Source organism: Orycteropus afer, unplaced genomic scaffold (assembly GCF_000298275.1).
Source record: "Orycteropus afer afer isolate SDZICR_OR568_19922 unplaced genomic scaffold, OryAfe1.0 scaffold00042, whole genome shotgun sequence".
NCBI classification, from domain to species: Eukaryota; Metazoa; Chordata; class Mammalia; order Tubulidentata; family Orycteropodidae; genus Orycteropus; species Orycteropus afer.
The window spans coordinates 7,856,178-7,874,281 of NW_006921629.1; the positions used below are offsets into that span (position 1 = coordinate 7,856,178).

The 18,104-nt window shown below is 39.7% G+C and overlaps 1 protein-coding gene across 1 annotated transcript in view; it reads right to left on the reverse strand.

Annotated features, from left to right (window-relative positions):
• Positions 1-14,086, reverse strand: part of SSH2 (slingshot protein phosphatase 2) — a 114,685-nt gene extending 100,599 nt beyond the window's left edge. The window contains exon 1 of the mRNA XM_042780500.1: positions 13,959-14,086. Within this exon, the coding sequence (XP_042636434.1) occupies positions 13,959-14,086 (128 nt within the window). The remainder of the gene's footprint in view (positions 1-13,958) is intronic.
• Positions 14,087-18,104: the final 4,018 nt, after the last annotated feature.

The following is an 18,104-nucleotide window of genomic DNA, read 5'->3' on the forward strand; positions in this document are numbered from 1 at the left end:
TGCCCTTCTCTTCACCCAAATCAATATTTATCTCTATCTATCTAACAGCATTCCCTCCCCTCCCCTCCCACCCCTGGTAACCAACAAAGAAAATGTAAGGTAGACAAGTTTTTAAAAAAGTAAAGGGGACTCTCCATTTGAAAAATTTCCCCAAACTGACTTGCAAAACTGCCATGAAGAAGAGTTTCAGCATTCACGACTTGTTGACTCTGATTGTAATTGAAAAGAGACAGAATATTTTATTATTTTTAATGACACTATTATTTTCTGACAAACAGGGCATACAGTGTCACTGAAAATTTCTCCAAGCACCTACAATGGTAACAAAACAAGGTGAGAGAATTTCAGTAAGTAGTACAGTTACAATGGGCTGAGACTGACTGTGAGAGAGCCACAGGAATGAAAATGTCTCAACACAGGATTTGAGTAAGTTCACAAGAAACATACTTAAGTACTTCCAAGAAAGTATGTAATAAAAAAGTATGATTAAAACAACAGCAATTAGTTTTTAATTCTTAAATTAGAGATAACTAGCCCATCTACATTCTTTAGTTTTTCTTTAATTTTGAGAAAAATTATATTGGGTTTAATTAATTTGTGTAAAATCACTAAATGGACATAAACAGGTGGGTTCTCTCACCTAGTCTAGTTTGCCCTTCTCCTGCACCCTCAGTGCAAGGGAATCTAATCAGGCATAACCTGCTGGACTTTTAGTAGCTGCAGCAAATCTCTGACTCAGTATCATTAAACTATCACTTGGGCTTAGTGTAATATGGCATTTATATAGTTCTTGATCTTTATTAATCTTTATTAATTAATGCCTAAATACAGGCTTATTAAGTGTATAAAAAAGCCTCATATTTGCTGGGATGGTTTCCATGTGTATTTGACTTACTAACTAGAAGCTATACATTGCTTACAGAACTCTAAATAAACTTAGCCATTAACTGTCAACCAGGCCATGAAAATGATAACCAAGTGAGTAACAGAAAGGGAAAATAGTAATCAGCACCCTCTTCTCCTACAGCTCACTCCACTGTAAATATTACAAGTCCTCTGTGCCATGGGAACGAGCTCGCCTACCCTGTGATACTGATGTAATATCTTGAGGTAATCAGCTGAAGAAAGCAAAGAAAGAAGTTTTGCTCTGGATTACTCGAGAGAGGGAAAGCGTGTATGTGTGCATGTGTGTGTGAGAGAGAAACCATAAAGCCACCAGCAGATAGTTTAATGATTTCTGTTCCTATACTGCCTGTGGGGATTTCACATTGTGTTCCCAGTTACTGCTGTTGTTACGTGCTGTCAAATTGAATCCAACTCATAGTGACCCTTCCTTGGGGTTCAAGGCAGTTATCACTATGCAAGAAGATTGCCCAACTTTCCTTTTGAGGAGTGGGTGGTGGGTTTGAACCGCCAGCCTTCAGGTTAGCAGTCTAATGCCTTAGGCACTATGCCACCAGAGCTCCTAGTTACTAGTACTGATTTAACAACAGCAGCTTTGTGAAATTGGCAGCCTTCCTAAATAAGCTGTGTAAGGTCTGCAAATGCTGGTTACTGTGCTGTGTGTTCAGTGGATATTCGATAAAAATCCTGCCCCTATGACATGTTCAAAATAGGCTCACAGCAATCTCCTAAAGAACATCCTCAGACTACACAAAAGACTTTGGACTCTCCTTCTTACCCCAAACCATTAATAGCAGTCATTCACTGAAGCTAATTATTCATAACATGGCCGTAACAACTGCCACAGTAATCTTCCTTTTCTACTACAGAAGTACCCTTTACCTTTAAGCAAATCAAGACTTTATGAGGGCCAGAAATAAAGGTCAGAGTCCCAGCTCAAATCCTACTTCCATAAAGCCTTTCCTAAAAGGCTCGTTTACCTTTCCTTCCTCTGACTACCCAAAGCACCAACTGCACCATTCATCTGGCACTTAGTATATGTTAAACTGTGCTCTGATTTAGTCTTTAACGACATGTCTTATTCTCAACAGATCTTGAGCATCCTGATTACAGGAACCATCACCAATTGCCATTGAGTAGACTCTTCATGGTGAGTCTATGTGTATTGAAGCAGAACTGTACTCCATAGGGTTTTTCAGTGGCTGATTTTTCGGAACCAGATCACCAGACCTTTCTTCCAAGGCGCCTGATGGAACCTCCAATCTTTGGGCTAGTAGCCAAGCACCATTTGGAACACCCAGGGACTCCTAGTGCAAGAACCCTATCTTGTATTTCTTTTTATCTCTCATCCCTTGCACATAATAGGTACAATTACAATAATGAGACAAACGATACAATTTTTACCATCAGGTTGGGTTGTCACTTCGTATTTTAATTCTTCTATAATTTGGTTCATGCCAAAAGAGCAAGAACAGCAAAAATAGTAGCAACCATTTACCGAGTGCTTATTATCTACCAACACTGCACAAATATTATATCTAATCCTGACAGGTATAATAAGCTCCATTTTACTGATGAAGAAACTAAGGCTCAGGGTGGCTATAGAGTATATTCTACTAATAAGAGGTGAAATTTTGATCAGAACTCAGGTCTGTTATACCCTAAACACTACACTATCATTATTAGGCACATAAACAAATGGCAAGTAGTTATTGTGAATATGTGACACAAAAGACCTCTTAACAATTTTAAAAGAGAATACTTTAAAAGGATACTTTAAGAATTGAGTGTGAGATCTTATTGTGGAGGGATGAGTGTCACACAAGTAGGGTTGACAGAACCGTCTCTATACCAAATCTCATCAAAGGGACTTCAAAAAGATTCAGCTTTACTCATTGTTTGAAACTATTTATTTCATTCATCTCCTAATAAGAAAATTTTATACATTTTCACATTGCATCATAAACCAAAAAAGCCAAACCTATTGTTATCAAGTTGATTCCGACTCACAATGACTCCATTTTCTCAAACTAAAAATCCCCCACAAAACAAAGATGTTATAATAATAGGAAATTAAGATTTTTGGTGTTTATGAGGATTGGGTATATTTATTAATTTTAGGAGAAACAAACTAATTTAAAGGGACAAGAGACAGAGAAGGATCCTAAAGAAGTTACATCTCTCTTAAAGAGTTATTATAAGTAATTTCTTCAACTTAAATCTAATTATGATAGTGTCAGCAATGTTCTGCATTTTTTGGGGGTGGGAGGTCCATCTCAGAAATTCAGACATATCTATGTGACAGCATCTACAGAACTGTTCTTTAGTCTCTAGGCAGGTTAACATACAGTAATTAAAACAAGGACTATATACCAGAGAGACCCGAGAAAAGATGCAAGCAAGATTATCTGTGCAGGTTTGAGTCCCTTTATTACTCCAAAGTCTAACAGCTCTAGGAAAGAGACTGACAACCTCCTTTATTTGACTTTGGGTGGTGGTTTCTTAACGTAATTTTGGAGGAACTGCTCAGTATCAGGAGTGAATATGTGAGCATATAAGTCAACTAGCAATAATAACTACTCTAGATTTATCAATAAGAAATCTTGAATTGAGTGTATGACCTTTCTGTTCGTTTTCATTTTGCAGACTTCCTCTTCAGTTAACCTGGCGAACCACAGATCCAGTAAGGCCAAAGTGGAGAGTTCTTTTTATCTGCTCTTGGTTCCTAGCCAATTATTATTCTACTGCCTTCAAATAAACACACCAATGGACAAAGCCACACAACGTTATCACTGCTACTGAAAAAAGCACAAATGTACCTTTATACTCTTGACAGTGGATCGTGAACCTTTCTGTCATATCTCAGGGCCCTAACACCTAGCAGATTCACTAGCTGTAAACTAATCTAATCAACTTTCAAAAAAAATTCCCATTTTTAAGGATATACTCTCTATTCAAGAATCAGAAACAACCATAAAAATACTCAGTATTAACTTAAACTAAAAGAGACATCTCATATCTCTTTAAAATATTCTCTTTAGCTGTGTCTATCAAAGAGAGATTTTAAAAGTCCTCAAATCATAAATGAACGCCTAGTTTCAATCACTGACTTATCACTTATGCGAATTATGTTTGTCCATTTTTGTAAAGGACAAGGACAGGACTCTAGCCCTTCCCTGACCACTGGGATGTGAAAATCTCAGTGGAACATGTAAGTACCAGTTACATTAAAAAAAAAAAAAAAAAAACACCTCTCTGCTTCTTGGGGTGCTAGTGTCCCCCTTACAGTACGTGCTGGCATCTGGCAGGAACATGTATAACTCTTTACAACTGAGGAAACGTTCCCTGGCCCCAAATCACTGTGTTTAAAGGTTACTGTATGAGGTGGTACATCCTGGAGGTGTGATTGTGTAAAACTTTTGTCTCTTTCGGCTTTTGTACACTGAAATAGGCCTTGTTAGTATATTTGTGGTTTCCTTGTGTTACTTGGAAGTTGAGCTTTTCATGATGATTTAATTCTCAGGTGAGTAACTTATTTTCAGGAGCAATGCATTATAAGCACATGTTGTAGCATCCTTGACATACTAGATGTACATTTCTTGCAATTGTTGAGGACTTCTGTTCTGGTTTTGGATGAAAATTAATTCACTGCAGGAATAATTCTCCCATAACACTAAATCCCTTTTTTATTTGCATTGAACTTAAGGTGGAAAATATGCATATGTTTCCCTTATGTATTCTCATACTTGTTGGGGAGGTATGGTGTTGATATTATTCTGGTTTTACAGAACTCAGAGTATGTTTTTCTGAAAATTCCCTCCTTTTAGAAATAGACTCTTGAAGGGCAAAGAAAACATTCTAGGTTTTCTTTTTTCTTTACCCCAGAATGAGGATGAATCTGAGGAGGAGTATGACAAAGATGCCTCAGACGGGCTTACCTGTCTTGTGGACTCTGAAGCTCACTCTGATGGCAACAACAACACTGACATGGTATTAGAGGATGATGAAGCAGCTGATGATGCAGAAGAAAGGGTTAACCAGATGATGATGCCCATGATGAAAGCGAAGAAAACATAGGTAAGCAGTACAAAGTTATGCCTCCTACTTTGAAAATACAATGCACTTGCAATATGCCAAAGTTTAGCCAGACCTGACCCATGAAGATACAGAAGTAGATTATTTTTTGCCTATATGTACGGAAAAAAACTTGGGAAATTATAAAGGACCAAATGAACCTTTATGTGACCCAAAAACAGAAGATTAGAATGCCAAGTAAAAACTGGCAGTGAACCAATGCAGAGGAAATAAAGACATTCGCTGTTGTACACATACTGATGAGTATACATGTTTTGTTGGAGCTCAGACATTACTGGTCTAGTGACCCTCCTCTTAGGAGTTACTTCTGTTACAGATCTTTTGACTAAAACAAGAAACTGATAGAGAACATACACTGCAATGACAATTCAAAACCTGTGCACAAAGCAGAAACTGGCTACAGCCAGCTTCAAAAACTGTGCCCTCATCAGTGCTCTCAAAAGCCACCTAAAAGAAGTGTGTGTGTGCCCTCAAGTGTCATGGCAGTTGATGAAAGCATGGTGCCATGCAAGGGTTGTTCATCAATAAAATAATGTATGCCAATGAAGCCTGTCAAGCATGGGTACAAAGTCTGATGCTTGGTTGACCCACAAACTGGCTTTGCAAATCCATTTGGTATCTATTTCAGAAAAAAAGATGTAGACAGTGACTTACCTCTTTCCCTTGGTGAGACTGTGGTGCTTGGACTGTGTCACTGATACCCCCCTTCTCATAGGCTCATTACCTTCAACACTTTTTTTCTCCTCTTACCACTTGATGAAAAGCATGAATGAAAGGGGACTGCATGCTGTAGGCACAGTGTGAGCCAAAAGAAAGGGGGTACCAGAAATGATGAAGTGGAAAGATAAATTACAGAGGCCAGAATTTCTGTTTTGTACAAAAGCATGTGTGTTTGGTGATGAAGTGGCAAGACAATAAACCTGTGAAAGTTCTGTCAGTGTCCCACAATCCTAAGGACATCATAAGTGTCCAAAGAAAGAACAAAGATGGCTCTTGCTCAGTACTCTCTGCCCAAGAGCAATTACTTAATACAACACAATACTGGAAGGAGTGGACTGCTTTGACCAGAGGCGCAAAAGTTTGCAATCGGAAGGTACTCTCTCAAATGGTGGCACTGACTGATTTCCTTATTGACCTTGGCACTGTAAACAGTTTTATAATAACAACTAGGGCAGACGCGCCTAACTTTCCTTCAGGCTTGCTCTCATTAGGCAGCTTACTGTGGCCCAGGAAATCAAAGGAAGCAGGAGCAGCCATGATATAAGCAGGGTGCCAAATGACATAAGGCTCTGACAGGTTGGAAAGTACTGCTCAAGGGATGTAGAAGGCGATGTAGAGACGGAAACACCAACAAGAAGGAACTCAAACAACAACTCTGTGCAGCCACTGTACAGTGCCTTTATGAATTACCTCATGCTTTCAAATGTTTCACGCAATAAAATACAATTGCTAAGATACAATGGGAGCTCTGGTGGTGTCGTGCCTAAGGCATTTGACTACTAACCAGAAGGATGGACGTTCAAACCCACCAGCCACTCCTCAGAAGGAAGACTAGGCAATCTACTTCTGTAGAGATACCACCTCGGAAACCCAAGGAGGGGTCGCTATGAGTCGGATTCGACTGGACGGCAGTGAGTTTGGTTTGTCTGGTTTAAGATATAATGAGATTTTTCCATGCCTCATCCCACCGAGCCTGGCACCAGAGTCCAGTAGGGCATACATGTCCCACATAATATTCATCAAAATCCACCACCCCTAACAAAAATTTTTAAATATTTAATCAGTATACATTACACAAGTGAGAAAACACTGTATCAACAAAATCTTAAAACAAAAAATAATTTGGTCATGGAAGGGCTAGATTTTAAAAACATTATGGGTAATACTTAGTCAATGAGAATAGGGTATTTTAAGTGTAATTCTGAAAGGCAAAAGTTTCATAATTCCTGCTAAAGAAGCATTTCAGAGCATAAAAAAGATGGATATCTACCTAAATCCCTCTACAAATTGAACATAAATTAGAAGAGATAGCACCAAACCTGCAACAAATATTCAAGCCCCTAAATGCAGAAATCGCAAATAAAATGATAGTAAACCAAAGCCAATAATATGTTAAAAGAATAGCATAAACAGGGTATAGCTCAATTATGGAAGGATGATTCAACGTTAGCAATTCACTGTAAGTCACAGCATTAACAGTAAAGGAGGAAAAATCATTACCATTCCAATAGGTGTCAAAAAAGCATTTAATAAAATTCATTAACAATCTAATTTTTAAATTTTGCAAATAAGGAATTGAAGGAAATGTCCTCAACTTGGTAAACAATCTATACCAGAACCTATAGCATACAAGGAGCTCTAGTGGCATAGAACCTAAGGCATTTCACTGCTAACTAGAAGGTTGGCGGTTCAAACCCACCAGCCATTCTATGGAAGGAAGACTGGGCAATCTACTTCCGTAAAGATTTACTGCCTTGGAAATCCAAAGGGGGTCGCTATGAGTCGGAATTGACTTGATGGCAGTGAATTTTTTTTTTTTTTAAATAGCATATAGTTTACTTATTTACAAAACATAGGAAGCATTCTTTTTACTACAAAAAAACAAGAAAAGCTCACTAGCACTGCTACTGTAATTTAACATTACACTAGAGGTCCTAGCCAAAGCAATACAAGCTATAAATATTTAGAGACAAAACTCACAGATGATGTAATAAGCCACCCAGGAAAATCAAGAAAATAAAATTATTCAGCAAGGTGGCCTGATATAAAAACAAATATATAAAGCAGTACTTTTACGACACACTTGCAGTGACTAATTAGAAAAAGTTATGGGAAAGTAGAACTCATTCACAAGTGCAACAAAAACTTTATAAAACACCCATGAATATACCTGATAAGAAATGTGTAACTACCACAATGAGGAAAACTGGGTAATTTAAATGAAGGTCAATACCAATTGAAATCCCAACAGGACTTTTGACAAGCTAATTGTAAGATTTATCTGGAAAATAAAATAAGCAGGAATAGCCAAGATGTTTTTTCAAAATAAATAAATAAATAACAACGAGGGAGGCCTTCTCATATATCACAATATCCATTAATCTATAGTAAGTGTGACACTGTGTGAACAGAAAACATATCAACAGAACTTAAAGAGCACAGCAGCAGACCCTGAATACTTACAAGAATTTAATAGAGAATGTTATAAATGAAAATATTTTCCAGATGTTTTAAAGCTGAAATATTTAAAAACTGTAAACATGTTAGAAAAAAATATAAAAGATATTTTTATCATCCTCAAGAGGGGGAAAGATTGGAAAGGTCTTTCAAAGACAGAAAAGCTTAAAGTCCTAGTAGAAAATACTGATTGACTATTAAAAAAATTAGTAATTTTTCTACAAGATACAAAGTTAAAAGGTTAGGACAAAGTACTTTGCCACCTATTTAGAATATAGAGAGCACAAAAAAGAAAAAGACAAATAATCAACAGAAAAATGGTCACAACTACAAAAAGCCAATCACAGAAGAAAAATGCAAAAGACCAATAAAAATAGAAAAAGATGCTAATCCTCTACATAAGGGAAATAAATGTAAATAAAGAAGTATTTAAGAGCAGGAGAGTAAGACTGCCTGGGTTTGCATTCTAGCTATATAATCTTAGAAAAATTGCTTTCCTCTCATCTGTAATGGAGGATAACATCTAACTCATAAGGTGGTTAAGAGAAATAGGGACAATATGCAAAATGCTTAAAGCAGTGCATAGGACACAGTAGAAGCTCAGTAAAAAAAAATTACTATTAATATCATTATCATCATCCGGGTTGGTGAAGATACAAAGAAAGAGACACTCTTTAATGTATAGCTAGCTGGTAAGAGCAAACTGGCAAAGACTTTTTGGAAGGCAATTTGGCCATATGTATCTAATTATAAACATATTCATACCATCAGAAGCAGAAATTCCACTGCTAGGGATTTATCTAAAGAAACATTCACTAGCGTATACAAAGATGTATGTATCAGGATATTGAGTGCAGCACTGTAAGAGTTCTGGATTTGGAGACAGGAAATGCTGTTTTAGTTTCAGTTCTGTCAATAGCAATATGTAGCCCTGTGCAGGTCATTTCACCATTTTGATTTCTTTAGTTTATTACTCTATGAAATGGGGATGCTGACTTGCCCAATCTATCTCAGAGAAAAACTCTACAGCAGTGGTCCCCCAAGTGTAATCCTTGGATCAGCATCATCAAGGAATTTGAACCGCAAATTCACTTTCTATACTGCAGTTCGCATACACTTTGTCTCATGACATTAACTACAATTTACCACAATGCAACAGCTCCCCTCCCACTTCCTCCCCATAGTTACTTCTTACCTGTGTCCACCCCTCCATGCACTCCTGCCCCCTGAGCTGTCTCCCTGTGCGTAAACAGCCCTTCTTTCTCCCATGATTGTTCTCTCCAAGGAGTGTATCTATGTCAGGTAAATGTTCAACTCGTATGCCTGTCTTTTGTTTGGCTGGGAGCCACAGGTGTGGGTTCAATTCCAGACCTGAAGGGCAGCTAGGGGCCATAGTCTCAGTGTCCACCAGGCTCTATCAGTGAACTGCAAATTCTTGAGCCCCAACCCAGACCCACACAATTAGAAACTCCGGTATGCGAGCAGTAGTCTGTGTTTTAAGAAGCCCTTCAGGTGATTCTGATACAAGTGGAAGTCTGAGACTCAGTATTCAGATGAGCACACATGAAATCACTTGGACAACTATAAAGCAGCACTGAAAAAGCTATTACTATGACTAATACAAAAAATAAAAAGTTTCTATCTTTCAATTTCAAGAAAAGGTACGTTTTGGGTAATTATCTTCCATGCTTTTTTGCTGTTGAGTACTGATGTGCAGCTAGGAAGCCAAACTTATATATGAAACCAATCAAGTAAATACAGTATTTTAGGTCAAGGATTAACAGACAAAACCCAAAAAACTCAAGCCTGGTCTTCACAATTGGAACACAGTTCCAATGGTAACCTTTGCCAGCATTTTATCTAATAATTCTCAAACCTTCCCTGAACTGTTTAGAATACAAAACATGGCCAATGATTTCTCCAGAAGCCATTAACTGGCATATGACAGTAACAGTAGCAATGTCTTGGCACCTTGCTTAGTGACTGCCTCTCAGAGGTTGAATGTTGGCTCTCTAAAAATAACACATAGGCTTCCACATTTTGCAGAAGTTCTGATGTTTACTAAAAAGGGTATGGAACTTTTTCTGATCATTTGTTCAGTCTGATTTAGGAGTCTTTAAAGTTTGATCCTCTAGGTTGTCCACATTTTTTTTTTTTTCCTAATAGAATTAACACTTAGAATATGATAGTAACTATTCTTTGGTTTCTGAAATGAATTTGATCACTTCTTACTGTTCTTCACTCATTTGTCAAAACTAGCACCGCATTTGGTTTTATGCAATGGTAAGTGGAGACCTTAATCCAATAATGATGATATAATTCCCAATAAAAGAGAGTAATACTCTAGCTATTCTATTTCACCTCCATACAACACAGTTGAAAGCTAAGAATCAATGTCTGTGAAATTACCAAAATAGGTACCCTACAGCCATACTCTAAAAATACCTCCCCCATTGGAGAACCCTTCGGATTCTCATTTGGTCTGTTTGATGCAGTTTTCATAGGATTTGTTACTTGATTTCTGAAGCCACAGCAAATCTAAGGCCACAAATGAGAAAGTGAAAAAGAAAAAAAAAGCTCTTATGGGTGGTACTTATCTGTGACAAGAGAACTAAAGATTTGACAAAATTATGAAAAAACAAGCAAGAACTCCCAAAGCAACAGAATCAGGGACCATTACTAGACAATGTTAGAGCCAGAATAACTATAGGTTATCTATTTCAACTACCTCATTGTATGGAGACTACCAAAAGTTTAAAATACTCAAGGTGATATAACCCACTGCCACCAAGTAGATTCCAACTCATAGCAACCCCCATTCGGTTTCCAAGAATGTAAATCTTTATGGAAGCAGACTGCCTCATCTTTCTTCCACAGAGCAGCTGGTGTGTTTGAACCATTAAACTTTGGGTTAGCAGCCAAATGCCTTAACCTCTACACCACAGCTCATTCAAGTAATAAAGCTACAGTAAAATGGTGAAAGCAGGATCCTGTGTAAACTGGGGGACGAAAACCTGAGTCAGAAAAGGTAAACCCTAGTATTTTCCACTAATAGCAATAGAAAGTGGTAATACCACACCCTGTCAAAGGTGGAAAACTTGTGAGATCTGGAAAAACACGGCAATTCCCCTGAGTTGCAGCTCTCACAGGTTTCACTGCATTTGGTGCTTTTCTCACTGTAAACAGTTCCATGCTCCGTAAGGCTGCACTTAAAAAGACTTCCATCTGAAATGGCTGAAATAAAGGCTATAGAAATCCCTGAAATGGAAAATCTAGATATCCAGAACAACCAATTCTATCAGTGTGTGAATAACAGATTTTATTTTAACTTCTTGGAAGAAAATCCTGAAATATGGGAGAGAAAGTAAAGGAATTATTCTGTTTTGACTCTACTTTTAGCCCAAGGCAAGACCATCAACGTTGATTGTACATTGAACTCATCTGGAGAGCTTTAAAAAATCTTGGTGTATAGCCTGTACCTCAAACCAATTAAATACAAATTGCTGGAGTGCCACCCAGACACCGATATCCGATATCTCTTTTGGCTACATTTTAGGCTACATTTTAACATGCAATCAAGGTTGAGAACTACTAGGCTGAGTACCTACTTTTTAAGATACTGTCCTCCATCTCCCCCAAACACACTTAAATCCCTACTATCACCCTAAATCTTAATCTTTTAGTCACTTTACCCATCACTGCTATTTACATATTTGGTACCATAAGTAAACACACATACCAGTTGAAGTTTTGGGTACTGTGTCTTAGAAAAAATACTTCCCGTTAGGAAATCAAACCAAACCCACTGTCATCAAGTTGATTCCAACTCTCTATAACCCTATAGGACAGAACAGAACTGCCCCATGGGGCTTCCAAGGCTGTAAATCTTTCTGGAAGCAGACCGTTTCATCTTTCTCCCACAGAGCGGCTGTGGGTTCAAACCACCAACCTTTTGGTTAGTAGCCAAACGTCTCAACCACTGTGCCACCAGAGAGCTCCTTCTAGATGACCATGGACACCAAACTAAGAACTTCTGATTTAAGTGCCAACTATGTGTATGTTTAAGCTCATAAAATCTAGGATTTGATGGAGAATGAGCCCCAAAGATTTTTTAATGCTAACGAACCAGGCAACAGTATGGATGCTAAATAAACACGACTTCTCTAAATGAGGTAATAGGCACTAAGCCATTAGCACATTGACAAGTAGTCAATAAATGGCAGCTATAAATTACCCTGTGTGTGTGCAAGCACAAGTGCTCCCAAGCCAATTTGCAAAGTGTAAAAACATATGCTATCTTATGATCCTACAGGGGTGTACCCGTTTTATAATGGAAGAAACTGAAGTGAAATGACTTACCCAAAGACATTAATTAGTAGGAAAGGAAATCTCAACTTGTTCGATTCAACCAGGAAGTGTAATTCAAAACTCCTTTCCCCCTAAAAAGCTTAGAGGTGCAGTTTTTCTTTTTCTGTTTTTAAGTATTCCTAACGGTGTTATTTTGAGAGTGGTTACCCAGTTTTAAGTTATTCACTCTCTGTCCTTTTATACCCCACTTCATTTGCCTTTTAGTCTTTTTTTTTTTTTTTTTTTGAGAGAAAATGTAAAAGAGGCAGTTAATTGTATGTAGAATTGGCAGTATAGGGCAGTAAAATCACTCATTTTTCTTTTTTCCTTCCTATTTCTTTAGCAGCTCCACCACCAATCAGCACAAAGGAAAAAAAAAAAAAAGTAAAGTTCAAATGAGTTTGATCCCGTAGGATAGGAGAGCAAACCACTAATCAAAATAATAAATTCAGTGTATTATTGCCTATAAATCACTTTACACGCTATTCTCGGACCTTTAAGAAGGGATAATGGAAAACTGTGTGCTGTTGGGTATTTCAGGGTTGACCTGGGACAGAGGCAGTAGCGTTGCTTAAGAGCTGGGAGTCCAGAAAAATCTCGGCAGGTGACTTTTTCTGAAGCCACACTGGAGTGACTACACTAAACAGGCCAATCTACCAGTGTGTAAAGTAACCCTAACCACACCACTACTTTAAGGATGCAGCTTGAACAGATGAAGTTATCCTGTGAGGTGAGATTAACCACAAGCTGCAGCACACACAATTCTCAGAAACAGCTAAACCACAACGGAAGGGAAGGACAGTAACAACTTTAGAGACATAAAACACTGCGATTTAAAGATGCGCTTGAGTTTTTTCACTTTAGTGAACGAAGCTGGCGCGCATGCTGGCTTGGGTGGTGATTACCTAGTCCTACAGGGGGAGACAAAAAGAAAAACAACCGCTTTTAGCCTAGGTCTCTATGAAGAACGGACCGCCTTTGTGCGAATGGTTGCAACAAAAACTTATGGTCACCCGTAAACTTGTTTAAAAAAAAACAAAAAACGAGAATTTGATCTCCCGCAGGACCTGCACCGGAGCCCCCCGCGTTTCCGGCCGACGGGTCCGACTCTACCGCGACCCCTTCACCCCCTGGAATCTCTCGAGAGCCATACGGCTCCGGCTGTCACTCGGTCAACTTCCCCGGGACGACGCTTACTTCCAGATCCCCACCAAAGTTTACCAGAAAATGTCGCGAAAGACTCTTCCGTCCGACCTCTTCCCCCACCTCAGACCTTCTGCCTCCATGGATTACCCCGCACCTCCATCCCACAATCCCCCTGGACGCCCCGAGACTTGTAAGCATGCACGCTGCGATTTCGCCCTCGCCTAGGATGCTGGGGAAAGCGACGGCTGGAAAGCAAACTTTCCGAGAGTTCGCAGACGCGGGACACTCACAGCTGGTTGATGGCGTTCTGCGAGATGACCGCGTTCGCGGAGAAGTAGGGGATCATGTCGGGGCCACCGAGGCTGCAGGTGCAAGCGAGGGGCGCTTTCCTCTCGCGGGCCAATGTGCTCAGGGTCATGGGGCCGGCTCAAGGCACTCAGCTCGGCATCCTGGCCCCCGCCCGGATCGGGCACTGGGCGCTCGGGTCGGGGTCCGATAGGTCTGAGGCGCGGACAACGCAGGCTCCCGGCGGCCGAGCTGGGCCCGCCGGGTCGCGCGGAGGCAGCCGCCGCAGCCCTGGGGCTCGGCCGTAGAGTCCCGGCGGCCGGGCGCCTCCAGCAGCCAGCCTCCACCCGCGTCCGGGGCGGGGCGCCGCGGCGAGGGCGGGCCGGGCGGACGGGGAGGGTCCCGAGAGCCCGGAGGGTCGGCTGAGCCGGCGCCCCGCCCCGCCCCGGAGCTCGCGGCGCCCACGCGGATCCAGCAGCCCGCGTCGCCGCCTGGGGGCCAGGGTCAAACCTAGGAAGCCGTTGCTCAGGTGGCCGGCTGAGATGGTCGGGAATGGCTTTGCATTTTTCTAAGGCGAGTATTTCAAGAGAAAGGTCCTGCCTCTTAAACGACACTATACATTGTATCTCAAACAAATCTCACTTTTCCAGTGACCTTAAAATTTAGTTTTAAAGGGCATACATTCACAAATGCAACAAATATTTATCAAGGACTTCCTTTGTACTAAGAGTTCAGGGAATTCAAAGATTAGGGCTTTTTTTGTTTGTTTTGAAGGAAACGAAATTAGGATGGAAGAAAGCTTAACTACATTCTTCATAACATATGCTAACGCTAGGAAATATAAAGGGCTTTCCTAGCCATCCTCTAATCCAGATTCATAGCCTTTACTACACATAAGAATCTCTCAGGGCGATTTTAAAAATCTCTATGCCCAAGCCAAACCCTTCTATCACATCAGAATCTCTAAGGGTGGGGTCTGGACATCAGTATTTTTCAAAGCTCTCCAGGTTACTGCAACATGCAGCCATGGTTGAGAACTTCTGAGCCAAGTGATGCAGCAAGGAAGGCAGGCTAGAGATTTTATCCTTATTTTAGGGGTGTAGAAACATTCAGGATCCAGCCAGATGACCCGGTTAGTAAGTGATGTTGCTCAGACAGGAACTCAGGTTTTATGACTCCTAATCTAAGACTGCTTTTCCCACCAACCCCTATTCCCTGATATCTTTATGGGCTTAAGCTGTTCCTTCCGACTCACTGAGCAGTCCCTTTCACCTGACCAGGAAACAGCTCTTTGTAAAATGAGAACCCTCCCTCCCCACCCCACAGTGTAGTTAGTGGTTTACATAAAGTGGCCAGCACAGTGCAGGCACTCAATAAAAGTTAGCTCCCTATCTCTTGTCTTTCCAGTCTTGTAAGAACAAGTATTTTCAGGCATCAGTATTTTTAGCATTTCTAAATAGCTGATTAAAGCATTTATCAGTAAAACTACTTTAGGAATTCCAGAGACAGAAATTAACAATTAAAAAAAAAAATTTCACTAACCAATTATAAAAGAGACTTTAGCACAGGAAGAAGTCACTTTAGGTCTCAACATATGCCAGAATCAAGAAGAAATAAGTCTTATTTGTTTTATATAAATTTCTGGATCTCTTTTCCTTTTAGGAAGTTTGGCAGTTTTCAAAATACTAGTAATGAAATAAACTAAACTATAAATTCTATGCCTAAAAACAGAATCACTCTTTTGTTAGTTAATCCTTCCATAAAGCTGTTGCCAAGGTACTGAAAGACTTGAAATATTGTAAACCTGTGCTGGAAAGATTTATCTACAGTTCCTAGAGATATGGTTACAGGAAGGAACCAGTTGGCAAGTAAAGAGTTAATGAAACCTGGCTCTTGGAGCTCAGTGCATCATCATCTTCATCATCCATCTTTAGGAAGGAAAAGTTTGAAAGATTTATTCAGGCTGTGTCAGCAGGCACCCAAATGGCAATGAATGAAAAAAATCTGCTGATACACCCCAAAATAAATTGCTTAAAATATCTGGCAAACTTGCCAGTTTGAAACAGCGTCCAGGCTGTAATTTATTACAGTCTCCTGCAGTGATCAAAAACAGGCAGCAGGCCATCTAAAACAGCGACGTGAAGGTGAGTCCAGTTCCTTTCCTGACAGCAGAGATGGTGGGGTTTTTTGAAGTCAACACTAAATGATGCTGTTTAGGAAAGATGATAGCATGGCAATCATCTGTATCTGTCTGAAAAAGAAGTCAGCAGGAAATACATCTTAGTCAAGTCAGACTTAAGATCTCTCGCATTTAAAAATTCTAGAGCATAGATTTCATAAATATGTATGCTTGTCTTTTATAAGTAGATTATTACAGTGACTCCCCAGAAGTGCATAATCCTTTGTTTCCCCTCAAAAGACCTCTGTCAGTGCCTGTTCAGCTAAGGAGACTATTTTAGCGCTCCCATCCAGGCTTTTTCAAAAGCTTTTCAAAGTTAAATTCTTGCTTTGAACTGTAATGTAGGAAAATTGGGAAGGTGCTAAAACATGCCTCTTGGTTTTTTAAGGAAAAATTAATCCATCTTTGTAAACTGGGGTACCTTTAAGGAAATGATTCTTTCTGATAATACCTGTTTTAAAAAGTTTAACGAATTTTCTTTCTTTTCACAATCTGCAAAGTGTCAAAATGTCAATCAATTTAGTTTCAGCTCAATTTAATCCTTTACTCTCCACTGTCAGGAGACAAGGCTCTGGGGAGCAAGTTCCCAAGCATCTAGCAATTCAGAAATGATTCCAAATTAGATTGAACAGCATGAAATAAACTAAGCTAGTTTTCTACTCCACATGAAGTCAGAGGGGCTTTCTCAAAAAAAAAAAAAAACTGTACAAAGGCCCTGAAGAAAAGTTGCTATATTTCTTTTATTCTTGCTTGAGTGAGAAGATTTGAAATGAATGTTGTCATTTGCTGTCCATTTCAAGATTCAGAAATAAGAATTTCTGAAACATTCTAAAATGTTAATTTGGCTCTTGATGACGTTGTTGTTATTATGTGCCGTCGAGTCGGCCCGACTCATAGCGACCCCTCCTTGGGTTTCCGAGGCAGTATCACTACGGAAGTAGGATTGCCCAACCTTCCTTCCGAGGAGTGGCTGGTGGGTACAAGGGATATCTTATAATTTTTTAAGTGCTATTAACATTCTACAAAAAACTTAATTTGGTCATAGCTAATGTCATCATTTGACATTAGCTATGACCAAATTAAGTTTTTTGTAGAATGTTAATAGCACTTAAAAAATTATAAGATATCCCTTGTATTGATAAGGTACTTCCATACTGTGTCTTGATGTGTCCCTTCGTAAGGCATACCAAAACCAAACCAAACCTTCCAGTTGCAACCAAGTGCTTTAATCACTGTGCTACCAGGGCTCAGCCTTGGAAATCCTCTGGGGCAGTTCTACTCAACCCTCTAGGACAGAGTAGAACTGCCCCAGAGGATTTCCAAGGCTGAGCCCTGGTAGCACAGTGATTAAAGCACTTGGTTGCAACTTGAAGGCTGGTGGTTTAAAACCACCCCACTGGGATGTGGCAGTCAGCTTCCAAGATTTATAGCCTTGGGAACACTATGGGGCAGTTCTACTCTGTCCTAGAGGATCACTATGAGTCGGAATCAACTCAATGGCAATGGATTTTAATCCCTGTGGAAGTAGACTTGCCACATCATCTTTCTTCTGCACAGTGGCTGGTGAATTTGAAATGCTAATCTTTCAGTTTGCAGCCAAGCATGCTTACCCACTGCACCAGACATGCTGCTGAGACAAAACCAAGGTGGATAGATCATTGAGTTAACAGCATCTAATGAGCCAAAAAGTGATGTTAGTATATAATGCCAAAAGCAATGGGCTAGGACACTGGGAAGTGGTAACTATGGGGAGGAAGTGGGAGAGGAGCTGTTGCATTGTGGTAAACTGTGGTCAATGACATGAGACAAAGTATATGTGAACTGCTGTATGGAGGGTGAATTTACTCTGTAAATCTTTACCCAAATCACAATAATAAAAAAAAAAAAAAAAAAAAGAAGAAGAAGATTCCACTTATGTTTTATCTACTATTCTAAGCCTTACGTGCCTACATGAAATTACCAGAAATGCATC